Genomic DNA, 15,987 nt, shown 5'->3' with positions numbered 1-15,987 from the left:
CATTTGATGTAATACAATAAACATCTGGCTCGCTTTAATGGATACGGCGGCCAAATCATTAATCCGATTCACCGCATCCAGCACGAACAAAGACAAAGGCCAAGACAACGACAACGACACATGTCCTGTAAATGCCAAGATTCTTGCCGGTGAGGCGGTCAAGCAGCCGTCGTCAGCTGAATCCTGGCAAAGGCGCTCATCAAACAGCGGGACAGGGCCATGCAGATAGCAGATGCAGCAGTCGCCTCGCAATGACTCAATTGGGAAAGTAAGGTATCTTGTACATGGTAAGATTCGCTCTCCTTGTGTTTACAATATTCTTCTCTTTTTCTTTTGTTGCCCTTTCGATTTCTTTTGTTTAATGCAATATTTTATCTGTATCTCTCCCAGCTCCCTAACAATCTCCAGTTTTCTGCAACCCGATCAATGGTATCCAGCGCTCCCTTTACTCTCCCCTCAGGGTCATCGTATTTGTTACCCTCGAACTCGACGAAGAAGATATATTGAAAGGGCGCCAATAGGCTGGGCCTGCTGTTAATGCTCGTAAGATTCAGGTCGTACGCCTTGAAGCCGCTCAAAACTTCTGCGAGAGCACCCGGGGAAGTGTGCGGCACGGTGAACGATATTAAAGTCCTAGTGCTGGCCTTTCCCACTGACTGCTTCACTAGACCCCAATCCTTGGGAACCTCTGTATTTTTCCCGATGATGAGGAAGCGGGTGGTATTGTCGTCACGATCTTCAATGGATCTGGCAAGCATGTCCAACCCTTCCATGAGGTTGGCAGCGAGCTCGCTGGAGATGGCCGCCCAAGTGCCGGTTGTGTCTTGGCTCACAATCTCAGCGGCTTTACTGGTCGAGCTGACATCGAAAATCTCGACGCCCTTAAGATATGTCGAGATGAAGGCGTTGCACTGGCCGAAAGCCTGGGGGTGAGAATAAAGCCTCTTGATGTGCCTCAGATTTGTGTAAGGCTTCGACTTTGGCTTTGAGGGGCGAGGATCTGAAAGGGTAGGAGTGCATGTTCCCGATCCGTCGCCGTGGTCGTCCAGATCCAGCAATGGCGATGGATTCTTGTGTCCGACCAAGCAGTGATGAACGTCGACAAAGATTTCTCCATCAACTGTAATGTCTTTATACCGGCCATTCCGGTCGGCTAGATTATCAAGCGTGAACACGACAGAGCCATTTGTAGAATTCTCAATGGGGACCACGCCAGCCTTCACCTCTCCAAATTGGACCTGGTCGAAGACGTCTTAAGATGCAACGATATTAGCTGGCTGAACTAATGCACCTTTGGGAATTGACATACCATCTATCGTAGCTGCAGGCCTTAGCTCCCAAGAGGATTCTGGGAAAACTTGGCGGACGGCCTGAATACCGGATAATTTTGGTTAGCTATTCAATCTCTTTTTCATTGTGACTAATACAAGCATTACCTGATGCGAATATGAGGCGATAGGGCCTAGAAAGCTGACCACAGGCTTCCCAGATGAAGCCATGCCGAATGTATAGAGCTAGCCGATTACGTAGGAGCAAAGCGAGAAGCTAATTGATGCTCTGCTGTGGATATTGACGTTGATGTCTAGAGAAAACACGGTTTTGCAGCCTGTGAGCTACAAGCTCCAAGCTCCTAGCTCAGTCGACGCTGCCGAAGATCGGATATACTGCTGCCAGAGAAAGTGGGGTGAAGAATTTGGCGGTATTTGCTGAGTCGCAAACGTCTCGTGTCACTGAATCTCGTATTGGCCACTGTCGCTGTCCAGAGTTCAACGAGAAGGTGAAAAAAGAAAGACGATAAAACGTGACTGCTTGAGAGCTGTCTCAAGCTTCTTTTGTGGTGCCTGACATAAGGATGACTGCGACATCTGCACACAGGGCGCATTGGAGAGAGGTATCATCTTAACGGGAATAACACGATCTAGTCGGCAGTTACTGCTAGTGCGCGACTTGAGGGCCATCGCGGGGTCTAAAAAGGCGCCATCTACGAGCACTACAGCAGGCGATCTTTCAGCTGCGATATCGCGTAAAGCTTAGAAAACCTTAGATAACATGACAATTGCGGAGCCTGGGCAGCACATCTCGGTTCTCACGGACTAGTCACGGGATCCCAGGCAGTAGAACAGAGATGCAGACAAGAGGTGCTATTTTTACATGCAGCCGAATTAACGAATCTTGTCGTGCAAGACCAGCATTTCTTGCGCACAGCAGATCTGTGTCCCGCTTCCATTAATAGGTGCAGTAGCATCTATCTTGTCGCGTATCGTCCCTGCTGTGTCATTAATTAATAAGTAAACCCAGTCCGTATTCATGTTCTCATAGGTGGTTGTTCCGCTGTGATATAATTAAAGGGTGTGACGAACAAAGACAAAGTGATACGAGACATGCTGTCACGGCGGCGCAAAATGAGGGCGTCCGCTGTTTGGGGTTGATTGCAGCGTGAAATGAAGGTCAGCGGGAGCTGCTGCAAGCAAACAGATGAATGCTACGTATACCCGCCTCAACTTACTTTGTACATGCGGAGTATGCCGAATGTCGCCTCTACCTTACTTGGGGCCACTGATGCATCGCATCACACATCTGAGCAGGGGTTTGCCGTGATTCGCACCAGTCCAGCTGCATGATTGGTGAGCTGTTTCAAGCGCCAGATCCTGTCACCACGACGTGAAACATCATGCGCCGGAGTTGAGGCATGCAGCGCTATTTAGCACTCGTACACTTGTGCCGATCTGACTGGACGGCCAGTCTTTCGGGTGGAAACACGCTGGAGAGAGGGCATCAGGTATTGGAAACCCAGTCGTAATTTTAGAAAACAAAGGTCGGGTTTGCATCTCCATATTTACAGCAAACACTGCCGAGCTGCACGTACTGCAGTGAGCAGCTTTGATACGTTGCCAGCAGCTGGTAGGCTCTATTTTTGATGGACTGCGTGGGCCAGAAAAAAAAAGAAAAAATCATACAGACTTCTAGAAGCCTAGCAAAGCCTGGGTATCCCTTACTTGTAATACGCCAACAGCCGATCAGCGTGCCCGCATGCGATGATCTCGAAAAAAGAAAAGAAAAAAGAAAAAAGAATCCTAGTGCTATAACTACCTCATACTACAGGCATTGATGTACTCATACTGGCATCTGCAATGGAAGAATACTTGTGTGATGAGATCGGAAAATCAGGCGGGTCTCTAGCAAAAAATTCGTCATTGCCGTCCAAGCTCCCGCTAGGGTCCTTTTCTTTTTTTTCTTTCCACCCGTGTTTCTTTTTTTACATGTGCTTGTTTCTTATCCGAGTTTATCTTACCAGCATCTTCCTTGTATTAAAATTAGCATACTGCCTCTATCAGACAGTCTGACGCTTGTCGGTATACCGATTTGTTTCGCTGCGCGTCCGGTACGAAGCACTTGCACACAAACACACCAGCTCCCGTATTACTGCGCAGCTGTGGCGGCCACTACCAGTGAACGGGCCATCAAAATGCGGTGGGTGCGATGATACTTCGAAACGCCGCTGGTTTCACGTTTTGCAGGTGACGGACCCATCACCAGCGCCAATCTCCACAGGGGTCGTGGGGCTAACGCACCGCGAAAGGCCCCATATTGGGCGAACCCTGGAAATGGCTCGCGGAACGCGGAAGAGCGTACAGATTGATGCTGGCGATGATGGTGGTGATGCCAGCAAAGACGGGGTTTTACTACGGCGCAGTGGGATTCAATTCCAAAAGTAGGTACTTGTGCGAGTTATAGTGGTACTGCTGTAATCCGTATGGATACCTTGCACTGCTTCTGGAGATGCGATGCGATGCGATGGAGATGGAGATAGAGATGGGCTTGAGATTGAAGGCCTTGTATCTCTTACAGTACCCGAGCAGCCTTCGGCTGTAGGCAGCTACTATATCAAAGCGGATGCGGTATCTCTACATACATCTGCTCTAGTAAATGACAAACCGGCCAGATAAGGAAAGACGGCATCATCGTAATCCTCTCTAAATTCCCATGTCGCCGTCAATATATTGCCTCGGTGTGGTCACCTCAGCACAACTTGGTACCCCATCCATCTGCAGAAGCGGTTTACTGTTTATATTAGAGCGCAGCCCTAATATCTATACTCACTTTGTTACCGCAAACATCGAGTTATTCCAATAGCTCTGTGTCAGGCCGTGCGGTGGCTGCTCTCAATGACAAACGCGCTGGGCATTCTTGTACCTGAAAAATACTAATTCTGTACTCGTACCTGAGCCACTTGCTCTTAGCGCCAGGCCCCAGAAACATCGACCGCAAGCTGAGATAACGCAAACCGGCACTTGGTGGTCGCTCCTTTCATTAGCAAGCCGCGAAGATTTTCAGGCGCGCCGCCAACCAGCGCATTGGAAACGCCCAGCTCTGCCCGACGCTCGTCGCACTTTGTCGCAGGTTTCACTCTGCCGGGCCCTGGGCGACTCTTCGTGCACTGCCCGCGGCTCCAAAACCTGCGCTTCTTCAGCGCTCATTTTTAGCGCATCGTGCTGATTTCCACGAGGTTACAGGGGGGAGGCCCGCCCGTAGCGTAGCGGCCAATCGCCACCAATCGCCCATCTGCCTACCGTAGGAGGAGAAGCGCCCCCCCGCCTCGCCTCCTTGCGCCGCTATTTTCTCCTACACTTCGTGCCGGTTATCGTGGCTTGCTTTAAACTCTCCAGCTGGCTCCCCTTTTCGCTCTGTTTTCCTTCCGCTTCGTATCGTCGAGCGAACTTCAGCAGCCGGGAGCCTCTGTCGTGACGAACCGCCGCAGCAGCCCGCGCACGAGGTGGCCTGCAGTTCTGGGCGTTAATTTGAAGGCGGACGAGAAATACACGAAGACGACGGCGACGAGGACGAAATTGAAAGAAACTGGCGGTTGAGAACCACCACAACATCGAACCTACAATCGCTTGGGGTTTCCATCAACAATCAAACACATCTGTAGACGCAGCAGGCCGCGTTTGCAACCAAAAAAACAACATAATTCACCTCCCATTCGCACCAGGATCCCGACGAGCTCTTCATTATTAATTATTACCAACGAAAAAATCATATAAAGGACATACAAGCACATAAAAAGACACAGACAAGATGGCAATGCTCGCGAAAACCACGTTCCCGATTGGGGGTGCTCCCACCATGGTCACCACCGACTATTCATCTGGCCTACCGACTTCAAGAAGAATTCCTGCTATGACTGGCAATTCCCACGGCGGAGGGTATGCAAGCCCGACAGAATCAGACTCTGACTCTGAGGGCCCAGACTCGGTCAAGAACTGGGACGAGGACAGAGTGTGCGACTACCTCGCCAGCGTCAAGTGCGGAGAATACGAGAAGCTGTTTCGCAAGAATCACATCAATGGCGAGAACTTGCTGGAGATGGACAAGGAAGTCCTCAAGGAGATGGGAATCGATAAAGTTGGCGACCGCGTGCGCCTCTTCCTTAGCATCAAGAAGCTGCGCACAAAGGCGTATGCCAATCAGAAGAAGCGACACAGGGTGAGTTTTTCTTCCTCTTTTTATCCTGTCCACCTATCATCTAGTATGCTTTGAATGCAAAGCAGCAAGAGAAAAATATCTAACGGTGGTTGTTTCAGGACTCCTTTGCTGCTCTAGATATCCTTCCCGTGCAGGCCTATGGTAGCTCTCCTAAGGCTTCGAATGCACGATCCGCGCCTTCGAACAAGCGTTACTCGAGACAGGTCGACATGTCTGGCGCCGGCGCCTCCGACCACGGAAGACCTACATCTCGGCCCGGCTCTCCTCAACAACCATCGGATGTGCGGACGAGACAGCAGCCTCAGCAACCTCAGCAATATCTCCCCAGCAGAGGGTATGCGGCCCACGCGAACCCAAGCAACCCGACACCCAGTGCTTCCGGTGGCCGATTGATCCCCAGTCACACGAGGAACCAGTCCAGCGTAGATGGCTCGCTTATGGCCACTCTGCCTCAGGGCCAGCATATCATTCGCGTCATTTCAACTGGTGGCGTGACAAAGGTCGTCAAGATTGCCGAGTGCAACACGTGTGAAGATGTCATGCGTGTCACTCTACGCAAGTTTGGCCTCCGCGAAGACCATGAGCGAAACTACTGTTTCTGGGTCTTGGCTGGTATAGATGCTGACCCCAAGCAGTGCCGACGCCTGGGCGATACCGAGCTATGGCGCATCATCCAGAATCAACGAAGGCCGGAGCGTAACCGCTTGATTCTCAGAAGGGTGCCGGCTGGAGAGCCCGGCGAGGCAGAGCTGCAGCGCGCCGCTCAAATTGCTATGGAGGAGGAGCAGCAGAAGCACGCACGAGCGCTGGAAGCCGTAGATAAGAGAAGTCAGCTAAAAGTACAAAAGGTGCTGGGCGAGAGCTGGAATGAGAAGCTTCAGAATCCCCTATCACCTATTTCTTTTGCAGCCCGAGAGCGAAATACGGCCAACGCATATAGAGAGCTCGATCGTTCTTCGTCGCCCGATCGCAACCCGATGAGAAAGGTAGGACTCCGTCAATTTGGCGGGCTCCGTCCGCCAAGCGAGCTCATTGCTTCGGATCTTACCTCGTATTTCCCTGATCATGCCCGCGAGGACATTGATCGGACCGCCAGGCTATCGATGAGGAGATCGACCCGCTTGAGCAAGATCAATAGCCGGCTTAGCGTGGCGAGCAACTTGAGTTTTGCCTCGAGCATCCTGGATGCTCCTCCCATTCCTACCATTGCCGACTCCTGGCTGAGCGGAAACGCCCATGTGGCCAGGCTTCGCTCTCAAGGGCGAGCTCCTACCATATATAGCAGGGATTCGATTGCCTCATCGATGCTTGGAACTCTGCGAGAGGAGTCGTCGTCACCCACGGAGCCGAATCGCAAGTCCTACGTTTCGTTTTCGGACGCAAGTGATACCACTGGCCTCAGCGTCACCGATCCTGAAGGCAACACAACGAGTACGAGTTATTATGACGCTGATGGGTCCACAGGCTCTGGCTCTTTCCAGGAGCTGCAGCAAGCACTCAACAACGACGAAGATGAAGCCGACGAAGAGCTAGAGAGCTTTTTGGCTGGAGATTCGTGGGATGATAACAAGTGGATGAAGGGAGCTCTTATTGGCCAGGGATCATTCGGCAGTGTCTTCCTGGCACTACATGCCGTGACGGGCGAACTCTTGGCCGTCAAACAAGTTGATATGCCTGCTCCTGGCGAAAATGGCCCCGCCGATAGCCGTAAGAAGAGCATGATTGATGCTCTTAAGCGCGAAATCAGCCTTCTCCGAGAATTACGCCACCCCAATATTGTGCAATACCTGGGCTGCAGCTCCTCTACCGATAATCTCAACATTTTCCTCGAGTACGTTCCGGGTGGCTCGGTGCAGACCATGCTCAACTCGTATGGTGCCCTGCCAGAGCCCCTGGTTCGCAGTTTTGTGAGGCAGATTTTGACGGGCCTGTCCTACCTGCACAACATGGACATTATTCATCGCGACATCAAGGGAGCCAACATCCTGGTCGACAACAAGGGTACAATCAAGATTTCCGATTTTGGCATCTCCAAGAAGTTGGAGGCATCCAATATTCTGAACGGTGCTGCTAACAACAAGCACCGGCCATCACTACAGGGATCAGTGTTCTGGATGGCGCCCGAGGTTGTTAAGCAGACCTCATACACGCGCAAGGCTGACATTTGGTCTCTTGGATGCCTCGTTGTTGAGATGATGACGGGATCGCACCCGTTCCCAGACTGCAGTCAGCTCCAGGCCATTTTCAGGATCGGTGGCGGGAAAGCAACTCCCACTATTCCAGAGCATGCTAGTGACGATGCGAAGACGTTCCTGAACCAGACCTTTGAGCTGGATCACAACCAGCGACCCAGTGCTGACGACTTGATGCTCAGTCCTTTCCTCGCTATGATTACTTAAAGAAAAAGACAGTTTATTACTTTCTTATTTATTCGCATTTGATTTTGTCCATTTATTTTTTGAGTTATAATTTCTGCGTCGCATTTCTGTGGACCCAACAAGGCAGGCACCATTCCAGATGAACAAGTTATCAATAGACGCAATTGCGGTGGTTTTTTCTTCTTTTCTTTTTGCTTTTTTGGAGGAGGATATTTTATTCATTACATCATATGCAGAGACGGGAAATTTGGATTGCTTTACAGCTTATGGTAAAAAGAAAATGTGTTACGGAAATATTCTATAGGCTGCTTGATAGGAAGGGGAAACTTTCAGGGATCTTTTTTGCAAAGCATAAGCCTCACGAGTCGGAGGCAGCCTGCGCAGGGCTGTGGTGGTAATGGCGAAGCATAGGAATGAGATGGGGGGAAGCATTTAAAGAGTGTATTATATGAGACTTGGCATGAATTATGATTATTTGATACCTGAAGAGTAACATTTTGCCGTATTGTGCTGCGTTGTGTCTATACTTTTGTGAGTTGTATGAGTTGATGAGTTGGTTGCATTGAGTTAATGTGCACATTCTAAGTCCCTGTACCTGGTCAATTACGAAACTATCACCCAAACGAACAACACATGTCCAACATTCGGGCTGCAATGTGAAAAGAGCCGCAAACCCGCAAAGAAGAAGAGAGAAAGCCCAAGGAATTATTGGGCTGTGGATTATTATTTCACGGCTGGCGGCCTAATTGTACATGTCGGTATCCGACCAAGGTGGCATTCTGCTTTGCTGCCTGGAGGGCGAGCAACGTCGGCTGACCAAGGTACCCAATACCAAGGCCTTGTGTGTCATCGTTCCCCTCCTTCGGTTAACACAAAGTGTAAAAATAAATGTTTTATTGAGAAGAACAAAAGACGAAACAAAACTATTGTTTTTTCTCTTTCATTTTCAATATTATTATTCTTACATTTCGTGGGTTTGCCTTGCTCGGCGTGGCCGTGTGCGTGCTCAGCCTTGCATAATTCTACGCGACCCGATCCGATTGCTTCTTTGGGAAACAGGACTAACGGCCTCCCGTGGGCGCAATCGCGTAGTGGTGGTGGCAGGTCTGATTTACTTTTTACTTTATAGTTGATCGTTATTGCAAAAAAGGTACAGGGCAGATTCGGGTGGCGCTAGGCAGTTGATTGACGATCACACCATCATTTTTTAAGCAGCCGGGCGTTTTTCTTTTCTACTATTGGTATTTATTTACTTGAGTCAGCGCTGCCTTTGCTGCGAGTGTGCATTACTCTGCATTTTGTCCTGCATTTCAAGGGATCGACTTACACTAGAGGTTCCACCATCAACCAACACACACATCACTGCAGCATCATTACAACACACACATACAGAAAGAGGGGATAATCATGATGGAGTCTCAGAGCAGCAACAGCAGCCAGGACTCGCAGGACAGCACCCTTACTATTACAGACGAGAACAGAAGAGAGATTCTCTATTTTGCTTATGGAAGCAATTTGTCCACAGAGCAGATGCGGGAGAGATGCCCGTACTCAACGGCAGTTGGGTTGGGGAAGATGACTGGATGGAAGTGGATTATCAACGGGAGGGGATATGCAAACATTGTGGAGCTGGGAAAAGAAGACGAAGACGCTGAAATGAGGGAAGAGGACGAAGACAGCGAAGAAGACAGTGTGGAAGAAGAAGAAAAGGAAGAAGCAGTCAAAGAGCAAAAGGGCAAAGGTGTAACGGAAGCCAACGGCGAAGAAGTGAGCGAAGTATACGGCATGCTCTATCTCCTACCGACAGAAGACGAAGAGCGCCTAGACGGATACGAAGGCGTCCCGTGGGCCTACGAAAAGGTCTATCTCGAAGCTGACTGGGTGAGTCACATACAGTTTGTCAACACAAGCGGTGGGACATATGTCAGGGAAGAATTGACGCCGGTGAAAGTGCTGGTTTACGTTGATCAAAAACGCATCAAGGAAGGGCAGCCCAAGGAGGAGTACGTGGGGAGAATGGAGAGGGGCATTCGGGATGCGGTGGATAATTGGGGGATGAGTGAGGAGTATGCTGATAGGGTGATGAGGAGGTTTTGGGTTGATGGATGATGGTGAGGTTGGTGATGTTGTTGTTGTATTATTTGGGCTGTTTTGGGTTGTTGTTATTATTGTGGAATATTAGCGATGATGGCGAGGGCTGTGTTAGGCTGTGATGTACGAGGAGAGAGCGGTATTTAATTGTCGCATATGGATTTAAAGTAGATATGGAGTTTTTTTTTTTTTTTAACCTGTATTAAATGTAAATGTATAGGCCGTATGCTTAAGGTGTAAGATGAAACTGCATATGGTGTGGCTCATATCACCACATGTGTGTTCCATAGGAGTGTACCTACCTACATGTATGCTTTAGTAGAATAGTTTCCAGGTCGTTTTAACATATTATATATATACTAATAAAATATACATTTAACTAATCATATATATATATATAGTTCATTGTACTTGAATCGCAATTATAATTTTCACAAAGATTTTCTTTAACGCGCATTGAACTGAGTCGTCACGGCATAAAAACAATCTATTTTATTTTTGAACTGCATTCCTAGTCTAATTTGCAGAAAACCAAATTAATAGCACTCGACATGATAATGTCCATCTAAGCACTCAGTCGATAATTTGACTCCAGCAAGCTTGGGTGCGTAATCTATTGGATAATGGTCTTTACCTGGTTATTCATACGTCGGGTACGTTAAATTCACACCCAAAGTTGTAGCAATCGCCATTTATTTTGGCTGAATAGTATTTCACTTTATGGCTCTTGCCTTCTTCTTCTTCTTCTTCTTCTTCTTCTTCTTCTTCTTCTTCTTCTTCTTCTTCTTTTGTCTCGCTCTCATATCTCTCCTTTAAGTCGGGTTGTCTTGTCCCACTGTCGACTTCATCTTCAACATCCTTGAGATCATCGTTATCCCTCGCGTTGGAGTCGTCGAGTGTAGCCCCAAATTCATCTTCAGCTTCACACCTCATACCATTTTTAAGCCACCATATCTTTCAGACTCGGATTCCTAGGATGAATGGACTTGAACCTTCAAAACTCCATCCACCTGGGCCTTTGTCTTGATATTTGGCTCCATACTTGGCTCCTTCAGTCCACATCAGCCTAGTAATCATGTAAACGGGCTTCTTACGCTTCGTGTTGTTAATGTGAAAGGCTACGCCATCGATTTCGAGGGCGTTCTTGATGTATTCGAGCGTTGGGATGAAGTATCGGACAAAGAGTTTATCAACTGTCAACGTTTCGTCATTCTCGCGACTACGAAGGAGAGAGAATTTAGCGCCCAAGCCCTCGCTACCGAATACCTTGCCCCAAATGCTGCCCTCAAGGCCTCGGAGCTCTCTCAAGCTGCGGCTAAAGCCCCTTTTCTCAGAAGGCTTGTCGAGCGGCCTCAGCTGAGAATCGGGGACGTCGGCGGTGTCGCCAAAATCAAGAGGGGAAAAGACGCTATCAAAATCGAGGCCTCGCAGCATAGAGCCCAGCTGCAAGTGACCGTTGGGGGGCGGGGCGATGCTAAAGTCGGGACATAGATAAAAAGACGGCTGGGGGCTAAAAGTGGTGGCCATCGTGCCTTGGGGATAGTATGTACGTAGAGCTGGGCAGTATGGAGATGATGAGATTCGTAGTTGACAGGTAGAAGAACTCTAGCTGAGGCGCAGCACCCTCCAGTTGAGGCGGGATTGGTTAGTGATAGGCTGGTGGTGCGCGTCCAACGAGTACAAGGCTTGCTGTAAAGTATCACCGCATACCATGAGAGTATGAAGGCTACGTTCAAATTCATTTACCTCTAACGCCGCGAGGAAATTCTGAAATAGATACAAGTATCCTGGTCTAACTAAATGATCAATATTTGTTTTAATATTATTGGGCGCATAGATACTAATATAACCCTCTTATAGAAATTTTTAGGGAGAATTGGATAACCGCCTCAACACCATACTTGAGCTGTTACGGGAGCCATATGTAGCCCCTCAAAGTTTTATGAGGCCATTAGGCGCTAAATTCCCTGGGTCAGAACGTCTGTTATATAAGTTATGTTTTGCTCTAGTGCAGGTTTGCTTCCACACCCATCGGATGTAGATCACGATCTAGCTGTAGATACTGAAGAGTTGGCTGCATGTAGAGACAACATTGAAAGGTTTGGCTTCACAAAACGTCATTGGTAGAGAGGAGGTGGAAAACCCCGCACAGCCTTATGAACACAAGGCACATTTCCAACCAACGTGTGCGACACTTCCTGTGCTTGATCTCATGACCCAATACATTTCTATCGTGCCCAAAGATCATACCAGGGTGATATTTTACATCCTACTTCATTCCCTCCATTCAAGCCATAACCATTACCGTCTTTACTACCCCTGATTTATGAAATACTCATCTTCAGTATTCCAAGGCCATAATGCTACTCGCTCTTACGCTTATCAGCCTTGCTGCCCTCATTTTGGCGCTCGCTTTTACACGTTCTTCTGCTGTTCAACGAAGAAAGGGCCAAATTCCCGTCTCTGTAAATTACTTTTTTACACGCCAATGTAACAAGTCATGTAAGTTATTTGACTTCCTTCTTGAATTTGCGTGCTTCTTATCGTACCACGAGGAAGGGTTCGCCACAGGTGCCCTAACATTCACTAATTTGGTCTGTCAAGGCGGCTTCTGCTTTCACACAGCAAAGACTTCGCACATGGAAGACATCTCCCGTGCAAAGCGAGGCCTTCAGCTATTGCAACAGGCTGGCATGAAGAAGATTAACTTTGCAGGCGGAGAGCCCTTCCTTTACCCAAAGTTCTTAGGCGAGCTAGTTGACTACTGTAAAGAGGATTTACACTTAGAATCTGTATCCATCATCACCAATGGAAGCCTTGTTAAAGAGGAGTGGATTCGTCAGCATGCCAAGAACATTGACATATTGGCGTGTTCATGCGACTCTTTTGATGAGGATACGAATATAAAAATTGGCCGTGGGACAGGAAATCAAGTGGAGATTCTATACCGGATTGCAGAATGGTGCCGCGAGAGCGAGATCAAGTTTAAGCTGAATACCGTGGTTACTCGCCTCAACTATGAGGAGGATATGAACGAGCACATTAACATCCTTAATCCTTTCCGATGGAAAGTCTTCCAGGTATTAATCGTGGAAGGAGAGGTAAGTAAAATATTTTAATGTTCTCTCAAATTCCGCAAGATATCTTTCTCGGCAAGATATAACTGCTGATGCAAGTGGTAGAATGACTCGGAGAAAACGCTGCGCGACGCTCGAAAGTTTACCATCACAGACGAGCAGTTTGAAGTTTTCTGCAACAAGCATATTCATCACGATTCGTTTGTCGCAGAGCCCAACAGACTCATGGCCTCGTCGTATCTGCTAGTAGACGAATACATGCGGTTCATTGATAAAGATGGCAATAAGCTCACAAAGTCAATTCTGGACGTTGGGGTGGATGCGGCCATGAAGGAGATTAAGTGGGACGAGGATGCTTTCCAGGAACGAGGTGGCGTCTATGACTGGACCAAGGAACAGGGACAAGGGGAAGCTTGCTCCAATGGTATGAGCGAAAAATTGGCTTGGTAATGGCGAAGTTGTGAATTCTTTCTCTTTGTCTCTTTTCTTTTGATAATGAAACATGAGAGCCACGAAGTCTGAATATGGCTGATGTTAGCCCAATCTGTGGAGGATTAACTAGTATAGTATGCCGGCGGATAATGATACCATATAAGTCAGACCACCTAGTTGGTGGCCACCGCCTTTTCCCTTCAACATCAACAACACGAAATGTCTCAACGGCGATTTCTGATTCAATTTTTGGTCAAATTTTAATATAATTTTTTTTAAAGGCAATGACCGACTCTATTGAGAATGCTATTTTTGGCGCATTAAAAGATATTGAAAACGGCGTATCGCAACGAAAAGCAGCGCTGCGATGGGGAATTCCTCGTTCAACCCTGCAGAAGCGTTTAAACGGCAGCCAGCCAAGGTCTGATGCATTTGAATCCCTTCAACGACTTTCTAAAGATCAGGAATATCATCTCGTTGGATGGATCTTGGTCCAGACCAACCTAGGTCTCCCCCCAACACACCAGCAGGTCAAGGAATTCGCTACAAGGATCGTCAAGGCCGGAGGCGATGATCAACCTCTAGGAAAACATTGGATTGAGGGATTTTTAAGACGAAATCCTGAAGTCAGGACCGTCAGAGGCAAGCCGATTGATTCCTGCCGCTTGAATGGAGCTACGATTAATGTAATAAAGGATTCCTTCAAGTTTCAACATCTTCCCGATGTCAAGGACATCCCCGGGGAGCATGTGCGTAGCCAGGATCCATTCCGAAACGATAAAATAAGATGCGCAAACCGAAAATGAAAACAGTGAGGCATTGAAAAAGAATATACGTATTAATTTGTCGAATGATACAAGAAGTTAAATTCAGAATCTAAAAATTTACTCGTTTAGTCAATATGTGCCCGTGTCATATGCTTGCTGCGTTAGAACGCCCATCTCCATTTTTAATAGCCGGCCGTCTTCCTCGGCCATCTTAGATCTATCGGACCCAGATTTTACACCAGATGCTACACCATGTTACATTCATGATCATACCACACTACTCGCTTTTACTCTCTACGCTCCAATACATATTCATCTTCTACCAATTATACAAATATATCTAAAGCACACACGTGCATCTCACAAATTTATCAATATAGAAAGATGCGCCGTCTCCCTGCTTGGTTCGTCCGCAGCGGCACTTCAACCGGCCTCCTCTTCAATCACGCTTCTCTCCCTTCCATCCACAGCCAATGGCAGCCCATCCTCGCTCCCGCAATGGGCTCTCCCGATCCAATATACGGCCGTCAGCTCAATGGCATGGGCTCCGGCATCTCTTCCACCTCCAAGGTAGTCGTCCTCGGACCTCCTTCGTCTGGCTCTAGCTCAATCTCTGGCCATGGCTCCGGGGTGGGGCCGAACGTTGACGCCGAGTTCACGTTTGTCCAGGTCGGCATCCGAGACGGCTCTCTTGATCTCGCCGGCACATGCGGTAACATGTCGGCCATCGTCGGCCCTGCCGCCTGGGACATGGGTATCGTGCCACCATCTCGCATTCCCTCTCTGGTATCCTATGACGAGGCCACTCACTCTCGCTGGGCAACTCTCCGCATTTTCAACACAAACACATCCAAGATTGTCGTCTCTCGCTTCAAGCTCGAAGGAGACCCTCTCATGTACAATCCACAAGGGAACTACGCCATGGACGGTGTCCCCGGCACGCAATCCCCCATCACCCTCAGCTTCTTGGATCCCGCTGGTGCAAAGACGGGAAAGGCTTTACCCACAGGGAATCCTATTGACGAATTAACGCTTGCCGACGGAAGCACTGTCAAGGTATCGCTAGTAGATGTCAGCAACCCTGGCGTCTTCATCACAACTTCAAGTCTAGGCCTCGACGACGCTACAGCCGCAAATCTCACTCCTGCTATAGTCGAAGCAGATACCACCCTAAAAACACGCCTCGAAGAGATTCGCCAAGCTGGTGCCTTAGCAATGGGTCTCGATCCCAAAATCGAGAGTGTCCCGAAGGTCGTCATGCTGCTACCTCCCAGCGCCAGGAAGACTTCCCAGATCGATATCCAGTGCCTCGCCATGTCTATGGGCCAGGCACACAAGGCCGCTCCCCTAACGTTATCGCTATGTCTAGGTGCAGCATCGCAGCTTGACGGGACAATTGCTGCCGGTCTCGTAGGTGGCGAGAAGAAGGATGTTATCAGGATCGGGCATCCGAGTGGCGTGGTAGACGTGGGTACGGCAGTGAGGAATGGCAAGATTGAAGAGGCGAAGCTGCTACGGACGGCGCGGGTGTTGATGAAAGGAGATGTATTTTATTGAGGGTGGCGGGATATAAGATGTTACTTATGCTATGGATGTGTATAAATTAGAAAGCACAGTATTGAAGGTCTTGAAAGCCTCTCCTTTTTGCCATCTCTCTGACAAGAGTACACGGTATAGCGTTATTGGTAGATCAGGGTATAGTTATTATCTTCCGTATTAATACAAACCTATATATCTAGTTACCTGAGCAGTACT

At 48.5% G+C, this 15,987-nt stretch overlaps 6 protein-coding genes across 6 annotated transcripts; 4 read left to right on the top strand and 2 right to left on the bottom strand.

The window, feature by feature from the left end:
• Positions 1 to 35: 35 nt before the first annotated feature.
• GGI43DRAFT_329081 (prephenate dehydratase PHA2) lies at positions 36 to 1,632 on the bottom strand. The gene is made up of 3 exons (XM_083201946.1): positions 1,437 to 1,632; positions 1,310 to 1,370; positions 36 to 1,252 (listed from the first exon to the last, which is right to left on the bottom strand). The coding sequence occupies exons 1-3, from the start codon at positions 1,497 to 1,499 to the stop codon at positions 372 to 374; spliced, it is 1,005 nt and encodes a 334-aa protein (XP_083062039.1). The 5' UTR covers positions 1,500 to 1,632; the 3' UTR covers positions 36 to 371.
• Positions 1,633 to 5,127: 3,495 nt separating this feature from the next.
• On the top strand, positions 5,128 to 7,886 carry GGI43DRAFT_421877 (kinase-like domain-containing protein; the record flags this gene model as incomplete). Its single annotated transcript, XM_083208029.1, has 2 exons — positions 5,128 to 5,487; positions 5,586 to 7,886. 2 exons carry the CDS (start codon positions 5,128 to 5,130, stop codon positions 7,884 to 7,886), a joined length of 2,661 nt encoding a protein of 886 aa, XP_083062038.1.
• A 1,252-nt stretch (positions 7,887 to 9,138) lies between these two features.
• Positions 9,139 to 10,367, top strand: GGI43DRAFT_400897 (gamma-glutamylcyclotransferase family protein). Its single transcript, XM_083205506.1, has one exon. The coding sequence runs from the start codon at positions 9,273 to 9,275 to the stop codon at positions 9,972 to 9,974; it is 702 nt and encodes a 233-aa protein (XP_083062037.1). The 5' UTR covers positions 9,139 to 9,272; the 3' UTR covers positions 9,975 to 10,367.
• A 377-nt stretch (positions 10,368 to 10,744) lies between these two features.
• GGI43DRAFT_400896 (uncharacterized protein) lies at positions 10,745 to 11,633 on the bottom strand. Its single transcript, XM_083205505.1, has one exon. It carries the CDS (start codon positions 11,481 to 11,483, stop codon positions 10,914 to 10,916), a length of 570 nt encoding a protein of 189 aa, XP_083062036.1. The 5' UTR covers positions 11,484 to 11,633; the 3' UTR covers positions 10,745 to 10,913.
• Positions 11,634 to 13,783, top strand: GGI43DRAFT_400894 (uncharacterized protein). Its single transcript, XM_083205504.1, has 3 exons — positions 11,634 to 12,458; positions 12,561 to 13,057; positions 13,139 to 13,783. Exons 1-3 carry the CDS (start codon positions 12,317 to 12,319, stop codon positions 13,481 to 13,483), a joined length of 984 nt encoding a protein of 327 aa, XP_083062035.1. The 5' UTR covers positions 11,634 to 12,316; the 3' UTR covers positions 13,484 to 13,783.
• A 688-nt stretch (positions 13,784 to 14,471) lies between these two features.
• On the top strand, positions 14,472 to 15,974 carry GGI43DRAFT_400892 (PrpF domain-containing protein). Its single transcript, XM_083205503.1, has one exon. It carries the CDS (start codon positions 14,617 to 14,619, stop codon positions 15,787 to 15,789), a length of 1,173 nt encoding a protein of 390 aa, XP_083062034.1. The 5' UTR covers positions 14,472 to 14,616; the 3' UTR covers positions 15,790 to 15,974.
• The last annotated feature ends 13 nt before the right edge of the window (positions 15,975 to 15,987 follow it).

This window comes from Trichoderma evansii, assembly GCF_050947405.1.
Source record: "Trichoderma evansii strain SZMC 28006 chromosome Unknown GGI43scaffold_6, whole genome shotgun sequence".
Taxonomy (NCBI): domain Eukaryota; kingdom Fungi; phylum Ascomycota; class Sordariomycetes; order Hypocreales; family Hypocreaceae; genus Trichoderma; species Trichoderma evansii.
This window is presented reverse-complemented; position numbering and strand designations above follow the sequence as displayed.

Coding starts and splice junctions, on each gene's coding strand:
- GGI43DRAFT_329081 (XM_083201946.1), bottom strand. CDS start 1,499: ATGGCTTCATCTGGGAAGCCTGTGGTCAGCTTTCTAGGCCCTATCGCC. Junction 1,371..1,436: donor TCGCCTCATATTCGCATCAG/GTAATGCTTGTA, acceptor TCCGGTATTCAG/GCCGTCCGCCAAGTTTTCCC. Junction 1,253..1,309: donor GCCTGCAGCTACGATAGATG/GTATGTCAATTC, acceptor TTGCATCTTAAG/ACGTCTTCGACCAGGTCCAA.
- GGI43DRAFT_400897 (XM_083205506.1), top strand. CDS start 9,273: ATGATGGAGTCTCAGAGCAGCAACAGCAGCCAGGACTCGCAGGACAGC.
- GGI43DRAFT_400896 (XM_083205505.1), bottom strand. CDS start 11,483: ATGGCCACCACTTTTAGCCCCCAGCCGTCTTTTTATCTATGTCCCGAC.
- GGI43DRAFT_400894 (XM_083205504.1), top strand. CDS start 12,317: ATGCTACTCGCTCTTACGCTTATCAGCCTTGCTGCCCTCATTTTGGCG. Junction 12,459..12,560: donor ACGCCAATGTAACAAGTCAT/GTAAGTTATTTG, acceptor TGGTCTGTCAAG/GCGGCTTCTGCTTTCACACA. Junction 13,058..13,138: donor TATTAATCGTGGAAGGAGAG/GTAAGTAAAATA, acceptor TGCAAGTGGTAG/AATGACTCGGAGAAAACGCT.
- GGI43DRAFT_400892 (XM_083205503.1), top strand. CDS start 14,617: ATGCGCCGTCTCCCTGCTTGGTTCGTCCGCAGCGGCACTTCAACCGGC.